Source organism: Chelonoidis abingdonii, chromosome 2 (genome assembly GCF_003597395.2).
Source record: "Chelonoidis abingdonii isolate Lonesome George chromosome 2, CheloAbing_2.0, whole genome shotgun sequence".
Lineage (NCBI taxonomy): Eukaryota > Metazoa > Chordata > Testudines > Testudinidae > Chelonoidis > Chelonoidis abingdonii.
Genome location: NC_133770.1, coordinates 280,386,938 through 280,404,902, shown reverse-complemented (window position 1 = coordinate 280,404,902; position 17,965 = coordinate 280,386,938). Strand labels below are relative to the sequence as shown.

Genomic DNA, 17,965 nt, shown 5'->3' with positions numbered 1-17,965 from the left:
AGCCAGTGACAGTTTTAAACTGGTATCACAAGAACCATTAGGGCTAGCAACCCAGCTTTCTAGTCGTATGAAGTATTCATTTCTAGCCCTGGCAGGTCTTGAGATAGTGGACTTCAAAATCACTTCTTTCTGATTACCCTCTCCAGAGGCAGGTTAAGGTTTTGTGGGGCCCTGGGCCAGAGCAAGTGGGGGCCCCTCCTTACCCCTTCTGCCTGAAGTCCCCTTTCCCACCCCCTCATCCCTGCACTCGTTCTGGGGAAATGGAGTTGGGGCACAGGGGTTTGCTCCATCCCACCCTCTGCCCAGCGCTCCTGCCAGGGAGTGGGATCAGGATGCAGGGGCTTCTCCCACTCCCCAGCAAGACTGCCAGGTGGACAGAGCAGGGCAAGCCCCCATACCTCAACTCCACTCCTTGGCAGGAGTGCCAGGCAGAGCAGGCGAACCCCCCACATCCCGTTCCCGCTCTCCAGCAGGAGCGCTGGGTGGGGAAGGGGAGAAGGTCAGGGTGCAGGGGCACCCATTTTTCTGGGCCCCCCTCCCATTGACCCAGTGGCTAATCAGCCACTGACCCGCTCTCTCTTCACAACTTCTAGGTTCAGTTTTGGTATGATTTTAGGCAACCCTTTTGGGAACTGCCACAGCTACTAGCCAATGTTTAATATCATCTCAAAGTGTGGAATTGAAACTTTCATTTGGTATGAGATATTAATTTCGAACTCCAGCAGTTCACAAAACAGCTGCTGCCACAATCATGCCAGAGTTAAAATAGAAAGAAAACCAGAAAGTTCTGCAGTTAGATGCTGATAAGCAGTCAAAAGTTCAGGTGCTTCATCCAGAACTTATCCAATTCTCGTGAGCCTATTAAATTGGGCTTGAAATCAGCCTCTTGTGGAAATGCAGCAGTTCTGCTTCCAGTTACTGCCAGAGCCAGGAAATACAAAACACTCATAAGAAGAAAAAAATTATTACAAGCTGCCCAGACCACTAAAGAAAAATCAATTTAATCAAAGCAGACTGAAACCTTAAATGCTCCAGATCCCCTGAAAATTCTGGAAAGAAGCTTTTCCCATCTCCACATTCTATCATAGACAACTGCATGCTATTATTCAAAGCTGTCACTGCCATACGACACTGCTAAAAAAGCTATTCAAACAAAGGCTTTGTAAAATGAGAATTGTAAAACCATAGCCCCAAACCTACATCCTTCTGCACTGGTAATCACCACCGAACAAACTCCGTTTAAAAACAACCTGCCTTGCAGGAGTACAACTCAAAAGAATGTGCTGTTCTCAAGAATGAATCAGCCTGTGTAAATGATGGAAACAGGATGATGAACTAAACAAACACTTCTGTTTCTATGGCATTTATCAACAGCTGTTCTGAGGCAGGGACATTCCGATATTTGTCAGCAGCATGGCTGGAATCAAGACTAGCTTAAAAACCACTGGAGATGAAGAGCAGCCGAGAAGCCTGACTTATACAGGCACATGGGTGCAAGAGGCATCCAAACGCCAATTTCCATGAAGCATTGTGCCTCCAGAGGCACCTGCAGTTTAATGTCAAACTTCAACCAACTGGAAGCAAAACCTATCAATTCAGTTCAAACCAAAACTAAATGTTTCAGTTCAGGAATGTCCATTTCAGAACTTTTTGTTCCACAAACTTTTCAATTTTTCAGTTCAATTCAGGACAAAGAGAAATGCTGAAATATTGGAATTTCCCACAGGATGGAAATTCCACTTTTTGCTCAGCTACATTTACCAGTTCGCAGAGAAAAATCCTGAATGATCCTACTTGCAAAGGATCAGCACCAAAACATTGTCGTTTGGGATTCAATGTGTGTTTTATTGGGTGGAGAAGAGGTTAAATAAGATGCAATAATAAAGGAATTCTAAACAGGATAGAACATATTATATGAAAAAGATCAGTGGAGAAATGAATAATGTGTCTCCTGTATATAAACATACAGTAAAATAATTCATATCCTAGCCCTATAAATCAGGAAAGACAGACAATATATAATTCAAGCCACCTAGTTTATCCAGCATCTCAAAAAGATATTTTTTGCTAGAATGGTTAGTTCCCTTTTCCCCACACTGCAATCCCTAAAATACACATATGGGATTTGTGGACTGAATAAATATGACTATTGGTTCATCCAACCTGGTATCATCCCTTCAGCAATGGCCAGTACACGATGCTTTAGAAGGAGTGAAAGAACCCATCCACCTAGCAATTCTGCAGTGTGTGTATAGACCCTAACCAACTCCCACTAAAGTCAATTAAAAGACTTTTATTGGCATCAATGAGGGCAGGATTTAATGGGGGTAAATCCCTTCCTGATGTCAACAGTTATATTTATATCCTAAAACATTCTTCAGCATGCACAGTTACAAATATTGTCATGAAATCACCCAGACCTTTCAAAATAATCCATCCACAATATGTGATTCATTGCTCTCCTAGAGCAGTGAAAATAATTGCACACATTCACCACGTTCTGCATGAAGAGAGATTTCCTTTTGTTTGTTCTATATGTATCTCTTTAAGTCATTGAGTGACCCCTAGTTCTTACATTACACCGACTTACATTGTGCTTCTCTCCTGAGGATTCCACAGCCCTTTACAAGAGCAGATATTAACAGTTCTTTACAGATGGCAAAAGTGAGGAACAGAGAGGCTGACTAAATAGTCACACAACTAGTCAGTGACACAGTCAAAAATATAAATAATAAACATAGTGCATCCCGCCTGACCTGCTCAAACGACCGTATTATGAGACAGTAAAAAGGATGATGTGACAGAGATGTGAGGTACGGATGCTAATTTTCACTTTAGAAAGGGTTATTTTACTTTTTTGTCATGAAGCATGCACATAGCAACACTCTTCCCAGTCTCTGATAATTCCCTGAAGTCGTCCACTAAATCTTCTAAAATAAACTAACATCAACTGCAGGGTTTGTGGTATCCACAATCATTACAGCCATGTGCTCTGAGACTGACATCACTCTAAAAGCATCCCTCTTGGACAATGCCACAACATGCAACAGAATCCAGAAGTTCTTCACCTTAACATCAATACGGACAAGTCTAATTTAATGGTAGCTCCAACTTTTTCATTCTACAGGTCACTTTGTAAGAGACAGGAATGCTTTTGTTGACCACTTCTCTCACAGTGTAAGGTTTCCAACAGTGCTTGCTAAAGTTATATATTGTTGAAGACCGTGAAATTATGGAGTTGTTAAGTTAGTGCTATCAGAAACCCTGAGCTGTAAAGGATTAGGTAGTTGGAAAGGGATAGAGTCTATAAGAACATTGAGCTACACTGGTAAATTTGAGAAAAAGATATTTGCATAGCCCTTGCCTGCATAGTTTCATCATGGACAATCAAAAAACCCCAACTCCAGTGGGCTTGCACCATCTCCACACAGTTAAAACACTGTGCCATCTTCCACCTCTACTTCTATATTCTTCCAGACTCTCTATATTATGAATCTTTGACCATCATCTGTGATCTTTCTGCTCCACGGAAAGATCTGGACATAGACACCTTCAGCCTCTAATTCTAAATGGCCCAGCTTCACTACAATAATTTGAATGACATATTTTGAACAGTATCTCAACCTTACCTCAAAAACAGCCACAAAGGTACGCAAGGATCCTGGATGGCCTATGGAACTAACAAAAGTCAAACTGGAAGTGAGAACATAAACTGAAAAAGTAATTTAGGCTGGATCCCCAGCTGATGTAAATCAGTGTAGTTCCACTGAAGTCAATGCAGTTATCCCTCTCAGTTGACACCAGCTGAGAATCAGGTCATTGATTTGGCCAGTGTTTTCACCTTACAGTTATTGCACTTTTTATTTTTATTTTCTTGGTCCTTCAGTTAGGGCTTTTTCCCTCTCATCCACCTTGTCCTTCTGCTTGATCTTGAATGAAGTCATAACATGGGATTTATTGCATCACAGCCTGTCACAGCAGAAATATGTCATGTGACAAAAGCATCATGAGAACTAGTGGTGTGCAAAAATAACAAGTGTGCATGAAACTTTGGAGATATATATATATATACACACACACACACATACATATATGTAACCCTTCTGCCTCTCTGAGTTGGCAGCAACAAGGGCCAGGTTCAATATGCAGGGGTCCCATTTCAATAACACAATGCAAAACCGGCTCAAGCCCCCACCCAGTGTGACAGTCAGCAGCGACCCCCTAACAGTTATAATAGCAGGCAACCATTAGGAGAAATTGGACACCTCACGGACACAGTAGCCTGAACTTTTGAACTGTCTTCTCTTATTGGTCTAGAGGCAGTTGAAGCTGGTCCTAAACCGGTTTTCACTGAGCAGATTACAGAAGTGCAGGGTTTGCTAACCACCAATCAAATGCTAACACGACCGAAGCCTGTGTGTGAGTGTGTATAAAAGATTCTTGGTTTTTATATAAAGTTAAAGTTTTTTTTTTGTACCAAGGTACAGAACTCTCCTTTCTTCTGCAGAATAAAGCAACCTTTCCTTATCCCTGTCTGGTTGTCATTGGCTCTCAGCTAGGCGGACCCGACATTTCGGTAACAGTTTCTGGCACTCCAGATGGGACCCTCCTAGCTCGGACATCAGACTGCGGATGGCTGCGGCAAACTAGGAGCGGTGCCACCAGGGTGTTTAGCCCCTCTTCCTCACTTCACAGCGGCCCCTGGGGTTCGTGCTCCAATAAGGTAAGCCCTAATAAAATAAGAAAACATTTCCTGGGTTCTGGTTATATTCTGGTTACCTGGTTACTGTATTTCTGTCTTATATCTTTGGGTGTTAGGTGTGTGGGCGGAACTGAGCTTCTTGTTCGTAATTCCTCAGGGTGGAAGCCATAGCGTGCAAGGAAGCCCTAAGGTTGTATTAAAATCCTTCTGTTCTGTCCCCTGTAGTAGTCAGTGTGAGCAAAAATTGCTGGCTTGGATTTTTTGGATTAGACCATTATTCCCTCCTTCTTTCTGTTTAATTCTCTGTTTAAGTGCCAGAAAAGGAGATGGGTGGGCCTCAGCGGAAACCCTCTAAAAAAAGCCCTTTGAATTACACGTTAAATAAATGGCCTTTACCCGGTGTTCAGAAAAGATTGTCAAAAAAGCATTTATTGCAGCTTTGTACCCAGGATTGGCCAGCCCTGGGTACCGACTGGCCCAAGTTCGGGTCTTTTGACATTCCGACTCACTTAACTCCTCTGTGCCTGGTGCTGGAAAACCAGGCACAGGGACAAATGGATTATTGGTTCTTGTGGGACGATGAAGCTCATCGTCGCTTAAAGAAAATACATATTCAAGCCCCTCTATACTCAAAACCTTCTGCCCTTAAAGAGGCCGATTTTTGGAAAGAAAATCCCCCCATATACTGTCCTCGACCTCGGCTACCGGTAGCAGCAGCACTACCAAGTGGGACGGGCTCGATATCTTCCTCTGCAGCCGGAGGTTCGGAGATAGCAGCCCTACCACAGAAACCCCCGCCCGGGAAAATTGAGGACACTACAGCTCAAGTAGACGAACCGGCTACCGACGGGATGACGAGTAGTGGGTCAGAGTCTTTAAGCCTCTTGGGTAGTCCATCCCACACTAGATTGGGGTCAGTTTATGGGAAGAAACCCAGGGGCAATTTAATTCAAGCACCCCTCCGGGTCATCCCAGTTCCAACGATGGAAGAAAATGTTGTGAACCATCACATTCATGTTCCGTTTACCACAGCGGACCTTATGAATTGGCAAACCACTATGCCTCGCCTCAGGGATGACCCAGATGTCATCCATAGGCAATTCCGTACCATTTTCCAGTCTCATAATCCCAATTGGCAAAATGTGGGCCAACTTTTGGATTGTTTGTTAAGCACAGAGGAGAAGGAGTGGGTCCTTCGGGGGGCCCAGGCTGGCGCGGAAGCCGGCGGCCATTCCCGTGACCTTATAACCCTTGCTAATCTGGCCCAATGGAACCCGAATGATCCGGCCCACCAAGCGAATTTAAAGAGATTCCGGAACTGCATTTTAATAGGTATCAAACAGGCAGGCAAAAAAACTCTGGATTGGTCAAAAGTCCATAATACGTGCAAGGGAAAGAGGAGCACCTTTCTGATTTTTATGAGAGACTTTGTAAAGCATTTTGTACCTATACTAACCTAGATCCCAAGACTGCGGATGCACAGTCCACGGTCCATCTTATCTTTATTTCTCAGCCAGCCCCGGACATCAAAAAGCAGTTACAGCGACTTGAGGGCGCTGAAGGGAAATACCTGGATGAACTGGTAAGCGCTGCCACCCGTGTATATAACACAAAAAAAAAGGTACAAAAAACAAAGCAGGTAAAAATGCTAGCAGCTCTTGTAAAAGCTGGGAATAAAAAACAAGGATGGTAGAGGAGACCTCCCAAAAGGCAACATAAAATGGACGGGGGGGGGCAGGACTCGCCAAAAATATGTGTAACTATTGTAAGCAGCTTGGTCATTGGAAGAGGGAGTGCCCATACCGACCCACTGGGCGGCAGCCCCGCCGCCCAGACCCACCACAACACCAGATGACTGTGGGGAGAACAAACGTTAATGACAGTGAGGAATGACGGCAACCAGGGGACAATTACATACCACCTCCCCCTCTGGGTGCCTCTAAGAGGCAATACTACCCCTCTCACAAGCACGGAGTCTGAGTGTACCAAAATCCTTTTAATAAAGGAGGGAAACAATGCAGTATCATGTTGGGGAAACACCACAAACAGGATTCAAAACACAAACCATGAGCAAAAGACTCACCTCCAAGTAAGTTTTGGCAGTGTCCTTTTCCCCTCAGGGTCTTAAATCCAATCACCTCAAAGTCCAACAACTCAAAAGTTTCTGTCCCTGGTCAGTGCCACCCTAGAGTTCAAAAGCTTATCTGCAGAGTTCCCCTCCCCCCCAAGCCTGGGTGGAAATGGGGGGGCACACGGGGTGTTAAGGGGCACCGTACGTGGTCCAAGGCCAACTGCCACGCCTCTCCGTGGAGTTCTGCTGCAGCCTTCACCACGAACGGCTCCGCTCCACCAGCCGCTCCACTCCTCCAGCCGTCCCGCAAGCCACTCCAGCTGTTCCCGCAAACTGCTCCACTCCGCTTGCTGTACCGCGGGCCACTCCAACCATCTTGCAAACTGTTCCGCTCTGCCAGCCATTTAACAATATATCTTCAGGGTCCCCCACCAGTTAACACAGCACTCAGTGATCTCAGCTCAGTAATTTTTAGCTCTTATAGTGATTTCAGCTTGTAGTAGGGCAGCCCCAGTGCTGGTGCACCATTGGCCCAAAGTGAATTCAGCTGAGCAGCCTCTAGCTAGACTCCTAATGGAATCAAAGTTAGCTCTGCTATTCAACAGTGGAGAGAGGAGGAGATGCAATTGGTGTCCCAAGCCCTCAGAAGGGGCCCATACCATCAGCTACACATACCTGTCCCCCATCTCTCTCTATTCACTGGGTTTTGGAACCCATGTCCCTTGTCTAGCGAGTACTACTTAGTTGATGACCCTCTGCCATAAAACAGTTCCATAATCCTTCATTCACATAAAAAGGGTAACAACACTTTATTCCTCCTGCCCCAATAACAGAGAAATTGGGGATCCCACAGCTGTCAAAGTGACCATTTTGGGCTGCTGTGGACTCATGCTAGGCAGGGTGGGTGTGCCTACGCAAACAAGATCAGTCCCTGAAGTTCTTTTCCACACTCGCCATAATTCACCACCAGATGTCAGGGTAGAGCTTATCCTGACTCTGCTTACACATATATATACAGAGAGAGAGAGAGAGAGAGAACTCCTTTTTATACTGACACTGATCTTTGAATGAAATCTTGTGGGTTTTTCTTGAAAGGAAAAAAAGGGGGGATTAAAGCAATGCATAGGTGTTGCTCTGACCCCTGCAAAGGTGGGTGAAATCTACCAGATATGAACATAATCTGCCTAGCACACCTCTAGACTCTCAGTATTATGTGACTTTGTGGAAAAACAGGAAAGTCCCCTAAGTTCCAAGAAACAATGTAGCTTGAGCTCCAGCTCCAGGGTCATTATAAGGAAAATCACCAGGTATCAGCAGTGTTCAGAATTACAAATCTTTCTCCACTCACAATGGAGTCACTGACAGGTCAAACCCTGCTCTTGTTCCCAATGCTTGAGCCCAGAAATGCCACCTTGTGGTTCTCTGTGATCAGCTTGGACATGTCATGGTGTCAGTTTGAGTAACATTCCGTCACTGTAGGGAATCCAGGTTAATGCTGAAAACACTAATAAATAATAATAATATATAGAGATGTATCTATCTCATAGAACTGGAAGGGAGCCCAAAAGGTCATTGAGTCCAGCCTCCTGCCTTCACTAGCAGGACCAAGTACTGATTTTCCCCCAGATCCCTAAGTAGCCCCCTCAAGGATTGAACTTGCAACCCTGGATTTACCAGGCCAGTGCTCAAGCCACTGAGGTATCCCTCCCCTGACTAGTTTGATTTTTGCTTCAAGTGTTTATGAGAGAAACAAAATGCATCGAAACAAAGCAGCAGAGACCAGGACAGGGGAAAGAAAACCAGCATAAGAAGTTGACCCAGGCAGATTTCCCTAAATATAGATGTACACCCTGGGCAGCAGCACTGCAAGATTTTCCACTGGACCCCACCAATGAGCCTCTACCTCATGCGAGTGGGGCCACATTGTTGGGTGCAGAAGTACTTGTATCTTCACAGTCACTCAGCCTTTGGGCTCTCTGTTGAGACAAGTGCGCTAGTAAGTGCTGACTATAATGATGGTGCCCTACTCTATGAATACTTGTCCACAAGGGACACTCATTTGGTGATTAAGACTGGCTGCTCATGCTGAAAAGTGCTTTTTCCATTTGTGCCGAGTTTTTTTCATTCTCAGTGTGCCCCAAAAGTGCTCTCGATAGATGAAATTCCCTCTTGTGCAGAGGGCCAGCATCAGATGCATGCTACACATCGGTGAAGCCCAGTGTTGAGGACTTAAGTGATGCAAGCCTTTCCACGGGGGTGAATTTCACTGTGTCTCAGTTATACAAGCTTGTAAATGGAAAGAAGTAAATGTCAAACCGTAAAGGTTACTATAACCACATCAAACCATTACACCACAAATATAACTACCATCAACTATTGGAACAGGTTACATTTTCACAGTCCCACAGCAAAATTACTCTGCAGAACCATCTAGTGGAAATGAGAGGTGTGCATGAAAACTAACGTTTGAGAGATTTCACAGTAAGGCTGTTAGATCCCAAATGCCTACCACAATGAGTGGTATGTGGATTGACAGCACAAGGAAAGATAACAAGGGATCCCTTCTAATGCTTCTTTACTGCTGTGCAGCCACACCACACTTCCCTGTTGCACTCATTGTAACTAGAATTTTCTCACCCTAGTTTTCTGCTACTCATCATATTGTGCCAGTTAAGGATCTCACCAGGAACTGTAGCTTTGTACTTCCTATGAATGTCTGCTAGACAAGAAATAGGCCAAATGCAGTAGAGACATAATTGTTAGATAAGTTACATGTCATGTGTAAATGTGTAAATGTCTATTTCCTTACCCCTCTGAATGGCTAGCAGGGCTGGCTTTAGGCCAATTTCCCCGAATCGGGCCTTGTGCCTAAGAGGGCCCTGCACTCTAAAGGAGAGTGCCTAACTTTTTAATTTTTACTTACCTGGCAGCGGTCCAGGTCTTTGGTGGCATTTCGGCAGTGTGTCCTTCACTCGCTCTGGTCTTCAGCAGCATTTTGGCAGCGGGTCCTTCAGTGCCGTGGAAGACCCAGAGCGAGTAGGATCCACTGCCAAAGTTCTGCCTAAGACTGGGGCCGCCACCAAATCGGGCCTCACAGTTCCTAAAGCTGACCCTGATGGCTAGAGCTGACTTGAGACTTTTGTGGGGGTTTCACTTCACTGAATGTTGACAAAAGGAAACCTGAAACCTTGCCCAGTGTAGTGATAATGGCAAGTTAGCCAAACATTTCCTGGTGAGGTCACAGAACTAGCTGAGGGGGACCCGAGAAGTTCCTGCTTCCTCTTCTGTGTTTGTTTCTATGGGTGAATTCTCCACACCTGCATCAGTGACAAGCTCATTTGCAGTTGTGTTTGCTTTTTTGTGTAGGATCAACCATGTGCTCAATGCAGCACAGGACACACAGAAATACAGGGAATCTTTGCCGTGAAGGGCTTATAATCTTCAAGATGGGCACATAGAAAATGGGATGCCAAGGGAAATCCAGAGATGGGGATGGCAGTGGTTTTATTTGTTTGTTTTAATTCTATACCATTTTTAGTTAGAAGGTTTAACATTGCAAGCTAAAGAAAGATTAGTCATTGCCTGTTACTAAACATAAATTGCACCACTTATTTTTATTAGACCAACTCCTGCTGTCTGCTACATTGGTGTAAATCTGGAGTAAGTACGGATTCCAGTGGAATTACTCCAGATGTGCAGTGGTACAACTGGGCTCAGAATGTGTTGATCAGCTCTAGTTACATATGGCCAACATTTCACAAATATCTCCAGCATCTGCAAGACACCAGAAGTGTATGTAAATAAAATCCCAAATAGACAGGATGCATCTGAATTCCCAAACCTCAAAGGGTCAAAGTCTCTCCTTAGCTGGTGGCAAAAGTGAAGGCAGAATTTGGTCAAAGATGATGATTTCTCCTTTACTTCTGATTCATCTTGCTATAGTGACTCATAAAGCAGCCCCTATGTATTATTTTGTGTATACAATTATGCTGACATGTCAGCAGTTGCAACCTGAGGGTCAGAACCTGAGGGTCAGATCCTGAGGCCCCAATGCAAGCAAAGGTCCCATTGTTTTGGAGCAAGGATGTTAGTATTTGGCTCTAATATTTTTTTAACTGGATTCCCATCTTCCATCCTGTGGAAAGTTTCTAGGAATTCATAAGAAAACTACCAAGTGCAGTAACTCTGTTTCTAGTGTGACAGATATGGCAATTCCCAGTAATATTGTTGGGACACCTTATTGAATTCAGTTGGTTTTGGGTCCATGGAATTAAATGAATGGTTTATATATTATTGTGGGCCAAGATTGTATGTAACTTCTCTCTTGTGGGGAAATGAGATGTGAACCCTGGGAAATGTTCTGAACTTCAAAAGACTGTACTGAACAATATGCAAAAGAATGGATTTTTGGGACAAACTCTGTCAAGTGGTTTGTGTGGAGAAACTCTAGGGGAGGTGATTGTAAATTGTTGGAGATGGGAGGTTATCTCTGGTAAGCTTTTTAGCAGGTATGCAGGTTCTTATTGTTTTAATATGTTTTCTCTGCAATGCTTTCACCTTAAGAATAAATGTGCATGCTTATAAAGGGCTATGTGGTAACTTGTAACTGCTGGCAATTACTGCTGTTCATAGCCTTTGGAGAGAAAGCAAAGTACAGACACCGGCCTTTTAGGCAGTCTGACTTGCTGGGGGTATCACAGTGTAAGTGTAACACCAACAGATCCCAGTCGTCAGCAGGCAGGATTGAACCTAGGACTTCTGGAGCTTAGTGCATGAGCTAAAAGTCATATGGCTCTTAGCTAAAGCTGTAGAGCAGATGCCACTCCATGGGACAGAGCACCACATCAAGGAGGTGTGTGGGTTACATACTTTCCCTAGCTGAGGGTACGTGACCTGAGCTTCAGAGACTTGCCAGTTGAAATCCCAGACAAGCTGAGCCCCCATTTGTAACACCGACAGACCCCAGTCATCAGCGGGCAGAATTGAACCTGGGACCTCTGGAGCTTAGTGCATGAGCTTAAAGCCATATGGCTGTTAGCTAAGGCTGTAGAGCAGACTCATTAATTGCTTGCTCTCTCACTCTCTTTAAGGGGTCTCGGTGCCACTAGATGGGACAGACCACCACACGCAGGAGTGAGTAGGTTACATAAACAGGGAATTGTGCAGTCAGGAAAAAACCCAGTCACAAGGGAGAAAACTGTGGGTGTCTGCCCAAGAGAGGTGACAACTGAGGAGCTTAGAGCCTAGAGTGGGCCCTCAAGGTACCACAAGGGAGGGGGTGGGAATACAGGTACAGTTGCCCTGAACTGTGACATACATGATGGCAGTGGTGGGGTCTATGACTGTGATTTATTATAAGTGCCAACAGCAGTGAAAGCAAACACTATAGAAGGAAAAAGCACAAAGTGCCTCACAGTCTTTTCAGGAAAAAAATAGCAAAAAAGAGAAACGGGAAAATGAGTTATAAACAGCTAAAGAAAGTTCACTGCTTGAGGTTTGCAGAGAAAGGCAGTTCAACACTGAGGAGCCAGGAGACACAGGGGTGCCCTCAAGGGACCATAGGGACAGTTGCCCTGAACTGTGACACACAGTACTTTGAGATAGATGAAATGGAGATCCCTACAGGCATAGGTTTCAGGTTATATCCCACAAAAGCTTATGCCCAAATAAATTTGTTAGCCTCTAAGGTGCCACAAGGACTCCTCTTGTTCCTACAGGCATAGTTTCCTATAAATCGGCTACCACTTGTTCATCATCATCATGAAATACATTAAGTCAAATACACGAAAACAGACTACTATCACCTTCTTCTGGAAGCAGCAAAGAGTCCTGTGGCACCTTATAGACTAACAGACGTTTTGGAGCATGAGCTACGAAAGCTCATGCTCCAAAACGTCTGTTAGTCTATAAGGTGCCACAGGACTCTCTGCTGCTTTTACAGATCCAGACTAACATGGCTACCCCTCTGATACTTCTTCTGGAATAATCTCAGAACTACTAGACAGTTCAAAGTCTCTCAAAATCTGCTCTACTCTAATATTGCACGTTCTTTAATATGCAGCCTGATACACAGCTCAGTGAAGTCAACAGAAACTTTCTCATTGACTTCACTAGACTTGGATCAGTCCCATTAAGCAAGAGATGACTCAGAATCGAGTCCCGTGTGCCTCTCTTAGTTTTAAAAACAAATTTAACAACATAATTTAAAAAACTGACTTGGTTGATCTAAAACTCATTTAGGCTACTACAAGCCCCTTTTTAACTTTCATCTGCCTATAATGCATCAATTAGGAAAGCAGACCAAGCAAATTTAATACAGCTTTCTTTTCTTCATAAATAAAACAAAGCCACGCAATAGTCTATAGGCTGATTATAGCCAGGCAAATCAACTGAATACCTTGGACCAGATTTTGCTCAAACTTACACTGGTGTAAATCCAAAGTAACTCCACTGAAGTCAGTGAAGTTATTCTAGATTGGAGTAGGCAACCTATGGCACGCGTGCCGAAGGCGGCCCGTGAGCTGATTTTCAGTGGCACTCACGCTGCCTGGGTCCTGGCCACTGGTCCGGGAGGCTCTGCATTTTAATTTAACTGAAGCTTCTTAAACATTTTAAAAACCTTATTTACTTTACATACAACAATAGTTTAGTTACATATTATAGACATAGAAAGAGACCTTCTAAAACATTAAAATGTATTACTGGCACATGAAACCTTAAATTAGAATGAATAAATGAAGACTCAGCACACCACTTCTGAAAGTTTGCTGACCCCTGTTCTAGATTTACACCGTTATAACTGAGAGCAGAATCTGGTCCCTCACATCCCAGTCAGTTCTGCTATTAAACTAGGTAAAAGCAAAGAAATATGCTAAAACCCAGATACTGCATCTAAGTCTAGTTATCAGGTATGAAAAACAACCCCAAGCCCCTGTCTCCCAGCAAAAGGCTTGTGTCCTTTCCACATCACACACAAGTGCAGATCCTCAGTTGGTGGGCTGGTGTTTTGACAATTTCCACCAGCTGATGATCTGCTGCATGCTACTTGGTCAGTGAAAAACAGACACATTTTGCCCTTGGATGCATCCCACTGAAATCGAGGAATTCTTGCAGGAGTCATCCCATTCAAAGCTGTATATGAGCATCCAAATGAAAAATATGGTTCTGGGCTTTTTATGCACTTTTCTAAGTATTGACTTGTTCTGTATTATCTTCTTGATCTGTGCACAGAACTCTCATTAACATCACTGACAGCAATGAGTGTGCACAGGAGGAGACATCCTTAAGGATTAGATTGTGATCCCTTACTCACACTAGTGAGCAGTTACATAAACAGTCTCATTGACTTTCATAGGACTACTTGAGTGAGCATGGTAAGGGATCCCACTCTGACCCTAAATATCTTACATGTTTAAATAACTGCAGACAGGGAAAAAATCTAAAGCAGAATAAAATATGTCTAAAAGGTGAACATTTTTCCCATTTACAGTTTAGTGGAATTAATGATTCTTCCTTCAATAAAGACATTTAAAAACATTAAACAAAGTCTACCAAAAAAAATTGCCAACATAAATGAAACCCTTCACTGAATCACCTAACCAATCAGTAGCAATTTTATGTACTTAAAATACTCCTAGACCTTATTTGCATCTCTTCTGGTCTGTCTCTCATTCTCAGAGTCAAATATGGAAATATAGAAGGCACATTACTTTGCTTTTTGTTTCTCCATTCTCCTTATTCTCACTGCAGGACGGTGTCAATAATCCATTAACAACTTTGTCTTCAGTGACTTGTCCTGAGGCGGGTTGTTTCTTTTCACAGCTGGCACTGGAGTCTGTCTGTGTTCATGATTAACACACTGAGATATCTGCCACTGCAAGGTGGGACTGTTTAAACACATAATGGCATTCATTACTCTTTTCTTATTCTAGTGCACATTTCCCAGAGTGGTACAGTGTCCAAGTGAAGTTAACTATTTAGTGAAGCCATGCTACACTCAGTGGGTTTGGCTCAAGGACTCCATCATACAAACTTTTTCTTTATGTGGATTCACATTCCCACTATAAGCATCAGAGTTTCAAGTGCAAATAAACCCAAACAAAATAAAGCAAATTTCATTTGAGTTTTTTAGGAATCTCACATGGTTTTGATGCGGAGCAATCAGTATGAAAGGGGAGATGGAGGCATAGGAAGGGGTGGACAGATACAGGGAATGAGGGGAGCTACACAGATTGTGAGGGAAGGGGTAGCGAACTCCAGGTTGGGAAGGGGCATCCTGGTAGTTCCGACTGCCATTCCCTTCTATGGCAGTTCCTTGGCAGCTGGAGCCCTGTCCACTGATGCATACCTATTGTCTGCCCAGGTGCCCTGTTCCATCCTCCCACTGTCCCCCCACCCCAGCCCTCCAGTGACTGGTGCCCTGTGTGACCCCTGCCCAAGTACCAGTGAAGGTGCCCTGTCCCATCCCCCACCTACCCGACCCCAGTGGCTGTCACGCTGTGCATCCTCTGGTCCCCTTCCCAGGTGTCAGTGTCATGTCCCATCCCCCACCCTACCTCTATGGCTGGTACACATGCTTCTGCCCCTCTCTCAGGCTGGGTGTCTCCACAAGAACTCCAGGTGGCTGGAAGTCAGGACCAGGGTGGACTGAGGAATCCTGCTAGCTGGCCCAATCTTATGCACCATAGGTTAGCAGTCCCTCCAACCTCTTCTTGACATCCTGTTCTCGTCTCTGCCCTCTATCTACACACACACACACATTCACAAATGTGCACAGGGGCAGAACATAGCCAGGTCCTGCTCTGAGTCTGCTCTCACCTTAGCCATATATTGTGGGGGCAGAAAACATTGGGGGGGGCGTGGTAACATATTTCCATGGCGGAGGGATAGCCCCCACTCTTGCCCTCCCAATTCTACCACCCCTGACCAGTAGGGTTTGTTTTGGTCTTAGTTGGGTCCAGGTTCACATAAAAGGTTCCAAAAACTTAAAGCATCTTTGGATTAACCTAAATTGTGAATTTGTAACCAAACCACCAAACTCAGCAAGTTTCCCCTTCCTTAATAGTTACACTCTTCAGATATTCGTTAGGTTCCTAGCATCTCTCTCCACTGCCAAACACACATACTTATTCCACCCTTGTTTAGCCAAACTAAGAAACAAATCATGCCACCCTTACTCATGCCAACATCCCATTGAAGTCAACAGGAGTTTGTCCAGAATATTGAAATAAGCCTGAAGACGCAAGGAATTCCATTTCCCCAGTGACGTCTGAAATAGAACTGTTGTAATATTCAGAGCATGGAATGAAGAGAATATAAGTATCTTGGTTTCTATTCCTAGATTTGCCATTGGCTCACTGTGACCTCACAAATCACATGGCCTTTCTGTGCCCATAGTTTATCCATCTGGAATATAGGAATGATTCTAGTTACCTATTTCCCAGGATCATTTGTAAACACAATTTGAAATCCTCAGACAATTCATTCAACAAATGATGCCATAGAATTCCAAAGTATTGTTATGAATGTGTTTGTATTAGTCCTTAGACCTAAGAAATTCAGGCTTCCATAACAAAGTGCAGATATATTTGAAGAACCGAGGAATTGTCTTGTTTACTTTAACTAGAGCAATTTGGCCTCAATCTACTGATCAAACACAAAGACAGATATACTGAACACAGTGGGAGGAGAGGACTGCAGTTAACCAGATGCCTCCTCAGTGAAAACAAACACACACACCTTGCATTGCAATATAAAATTCTTCGGAAGAAACCCAACACCACATATTGAGAAATGCTGCTCGGAGAAAAGGATCAACAGACAGATACAAATAATACCCATTCATTATCACTCAGAGGGCAGATTCTGGTCACCTGATAATACACATAACTGGGCGCACAATAATTTTGCCAGTCCGTTCAATTCAGTTCTCCCTACCGGCACAGCACACTATCCAAGTGTTGCCAAAAGAGTCACATGTATGAGGAAACAAGGAAGAAAAGCCACACAGGATCTTTCATGCAGCTTGGGCATGAACAAGAACTGAAACCTCCAGCACTTGTTTTTGGATACAAGGAACATTTTATTTCTTTATATTGAATTCTAGCCCTTCAAAATCTAAACTATCATCCTGTCTTGGTTAAAATTGTGCTGTTTCAGAGAGCCCCAGTAACAGATCTCAGCGCTCGTCAGGGGTGCCTGATGGATTTGGGTTTTATATTCTACATCGTATGATGTTTTATTATGTATACAGCACCAACAAAGGCGCTAGAAGACAAGTGCAATGAAACAAGCACTAGGAATGAAGATGGAGGAGGACTCAGAGGGGAGGGAAAACTAACAGGAAGGTGAACATTTGGAAGGTTTGGAAGTTAATGTACAGTGAGGGCTACTCTGACACTTTCACCACCGCCTGAGTGTAAGGGAGTCTATATTAGTGCAAGGGGTCCTAATTCTTTCATCAGTGTAACTCCATTGACCTCTGTGGTGTCACTCTCCATCTACACCAGTATAAATGAGTGTATAATCAGGCCCAGGGAGCCTAAAACAATATAAGGGAGCTTAAGTCATGTCACATCGCATCTGCCCTTTGCATTTGGCCCAAGTGTCCGTGTGTATCTGATGACAGAATTTTCCCGCAAGCGGAGACAGAGAAGCTGTCATTCATACTTAATCAAAAAACAAACCCCACAACCAAATCTCTCATCCAGGCTCTCATTAAACTGACTCAGTGTCCCCCACCTTGTCCATCCTTTTATCAGCTCCTCACACAATCACTTCCATGCCTTCTTCCACATGGCTCCTGGGCATGGCACTATCTGCCTGAGCAGAATGATTTCCCAGTAAACAGAGCATGATTAGCAACAGTTCTGATGTGGTCTCCATTCCTGCTACCTCCTCACCCTTATTAGCCATGTATGGGTATGTCTACACTACGAGATTATTCCGATTTTACAGAAATTGATTTTTGGAAAGATTGTATAAAGTCAAGTGCACGTGGCCACACTAAACACATTAATTCGGCGGCGTGCATCCATGTACCGAGGCTAGCGTCGACTGCCAGAGTGTTGCACTGTGGGTAGCTATCCCATAGTTCCCACAGTCTCCCCCGTCCATTGGAATTCTGGGTTGAGATCCCAATGCCTGATGGGGCCAAAAATTTGTCGCAGGTGGTTATGGGTAAATGTCATCAG

General features: G+C 44.1%; 1 protein-coding gene across 1 annotated transcript in view; it reads right to left on the bottom strand.

The window, feature by feature from the left end:
* The window catches only part of FER1L6 (fer-1 like family member 6), a 156,372-nt gene extending 141,772 nt beyond the window's left edge, over positions 1-14,600 (bottom strand). Inside the window, exon 1 of the mRNA XM_032803511.1 lies at positions 14,483-14,600. Coding sequence (XP_032659402.1) covers positions 14,483-14,502 — 20 coding nt within the window. The 5' untranslated portion in view covers positions 14,503-14,600. The remainder of the gene's footprint in view (positions 1-14,482) is intronic.
* Positions 14,601-17,965: the final 3,365 nt, after the last annotated feature.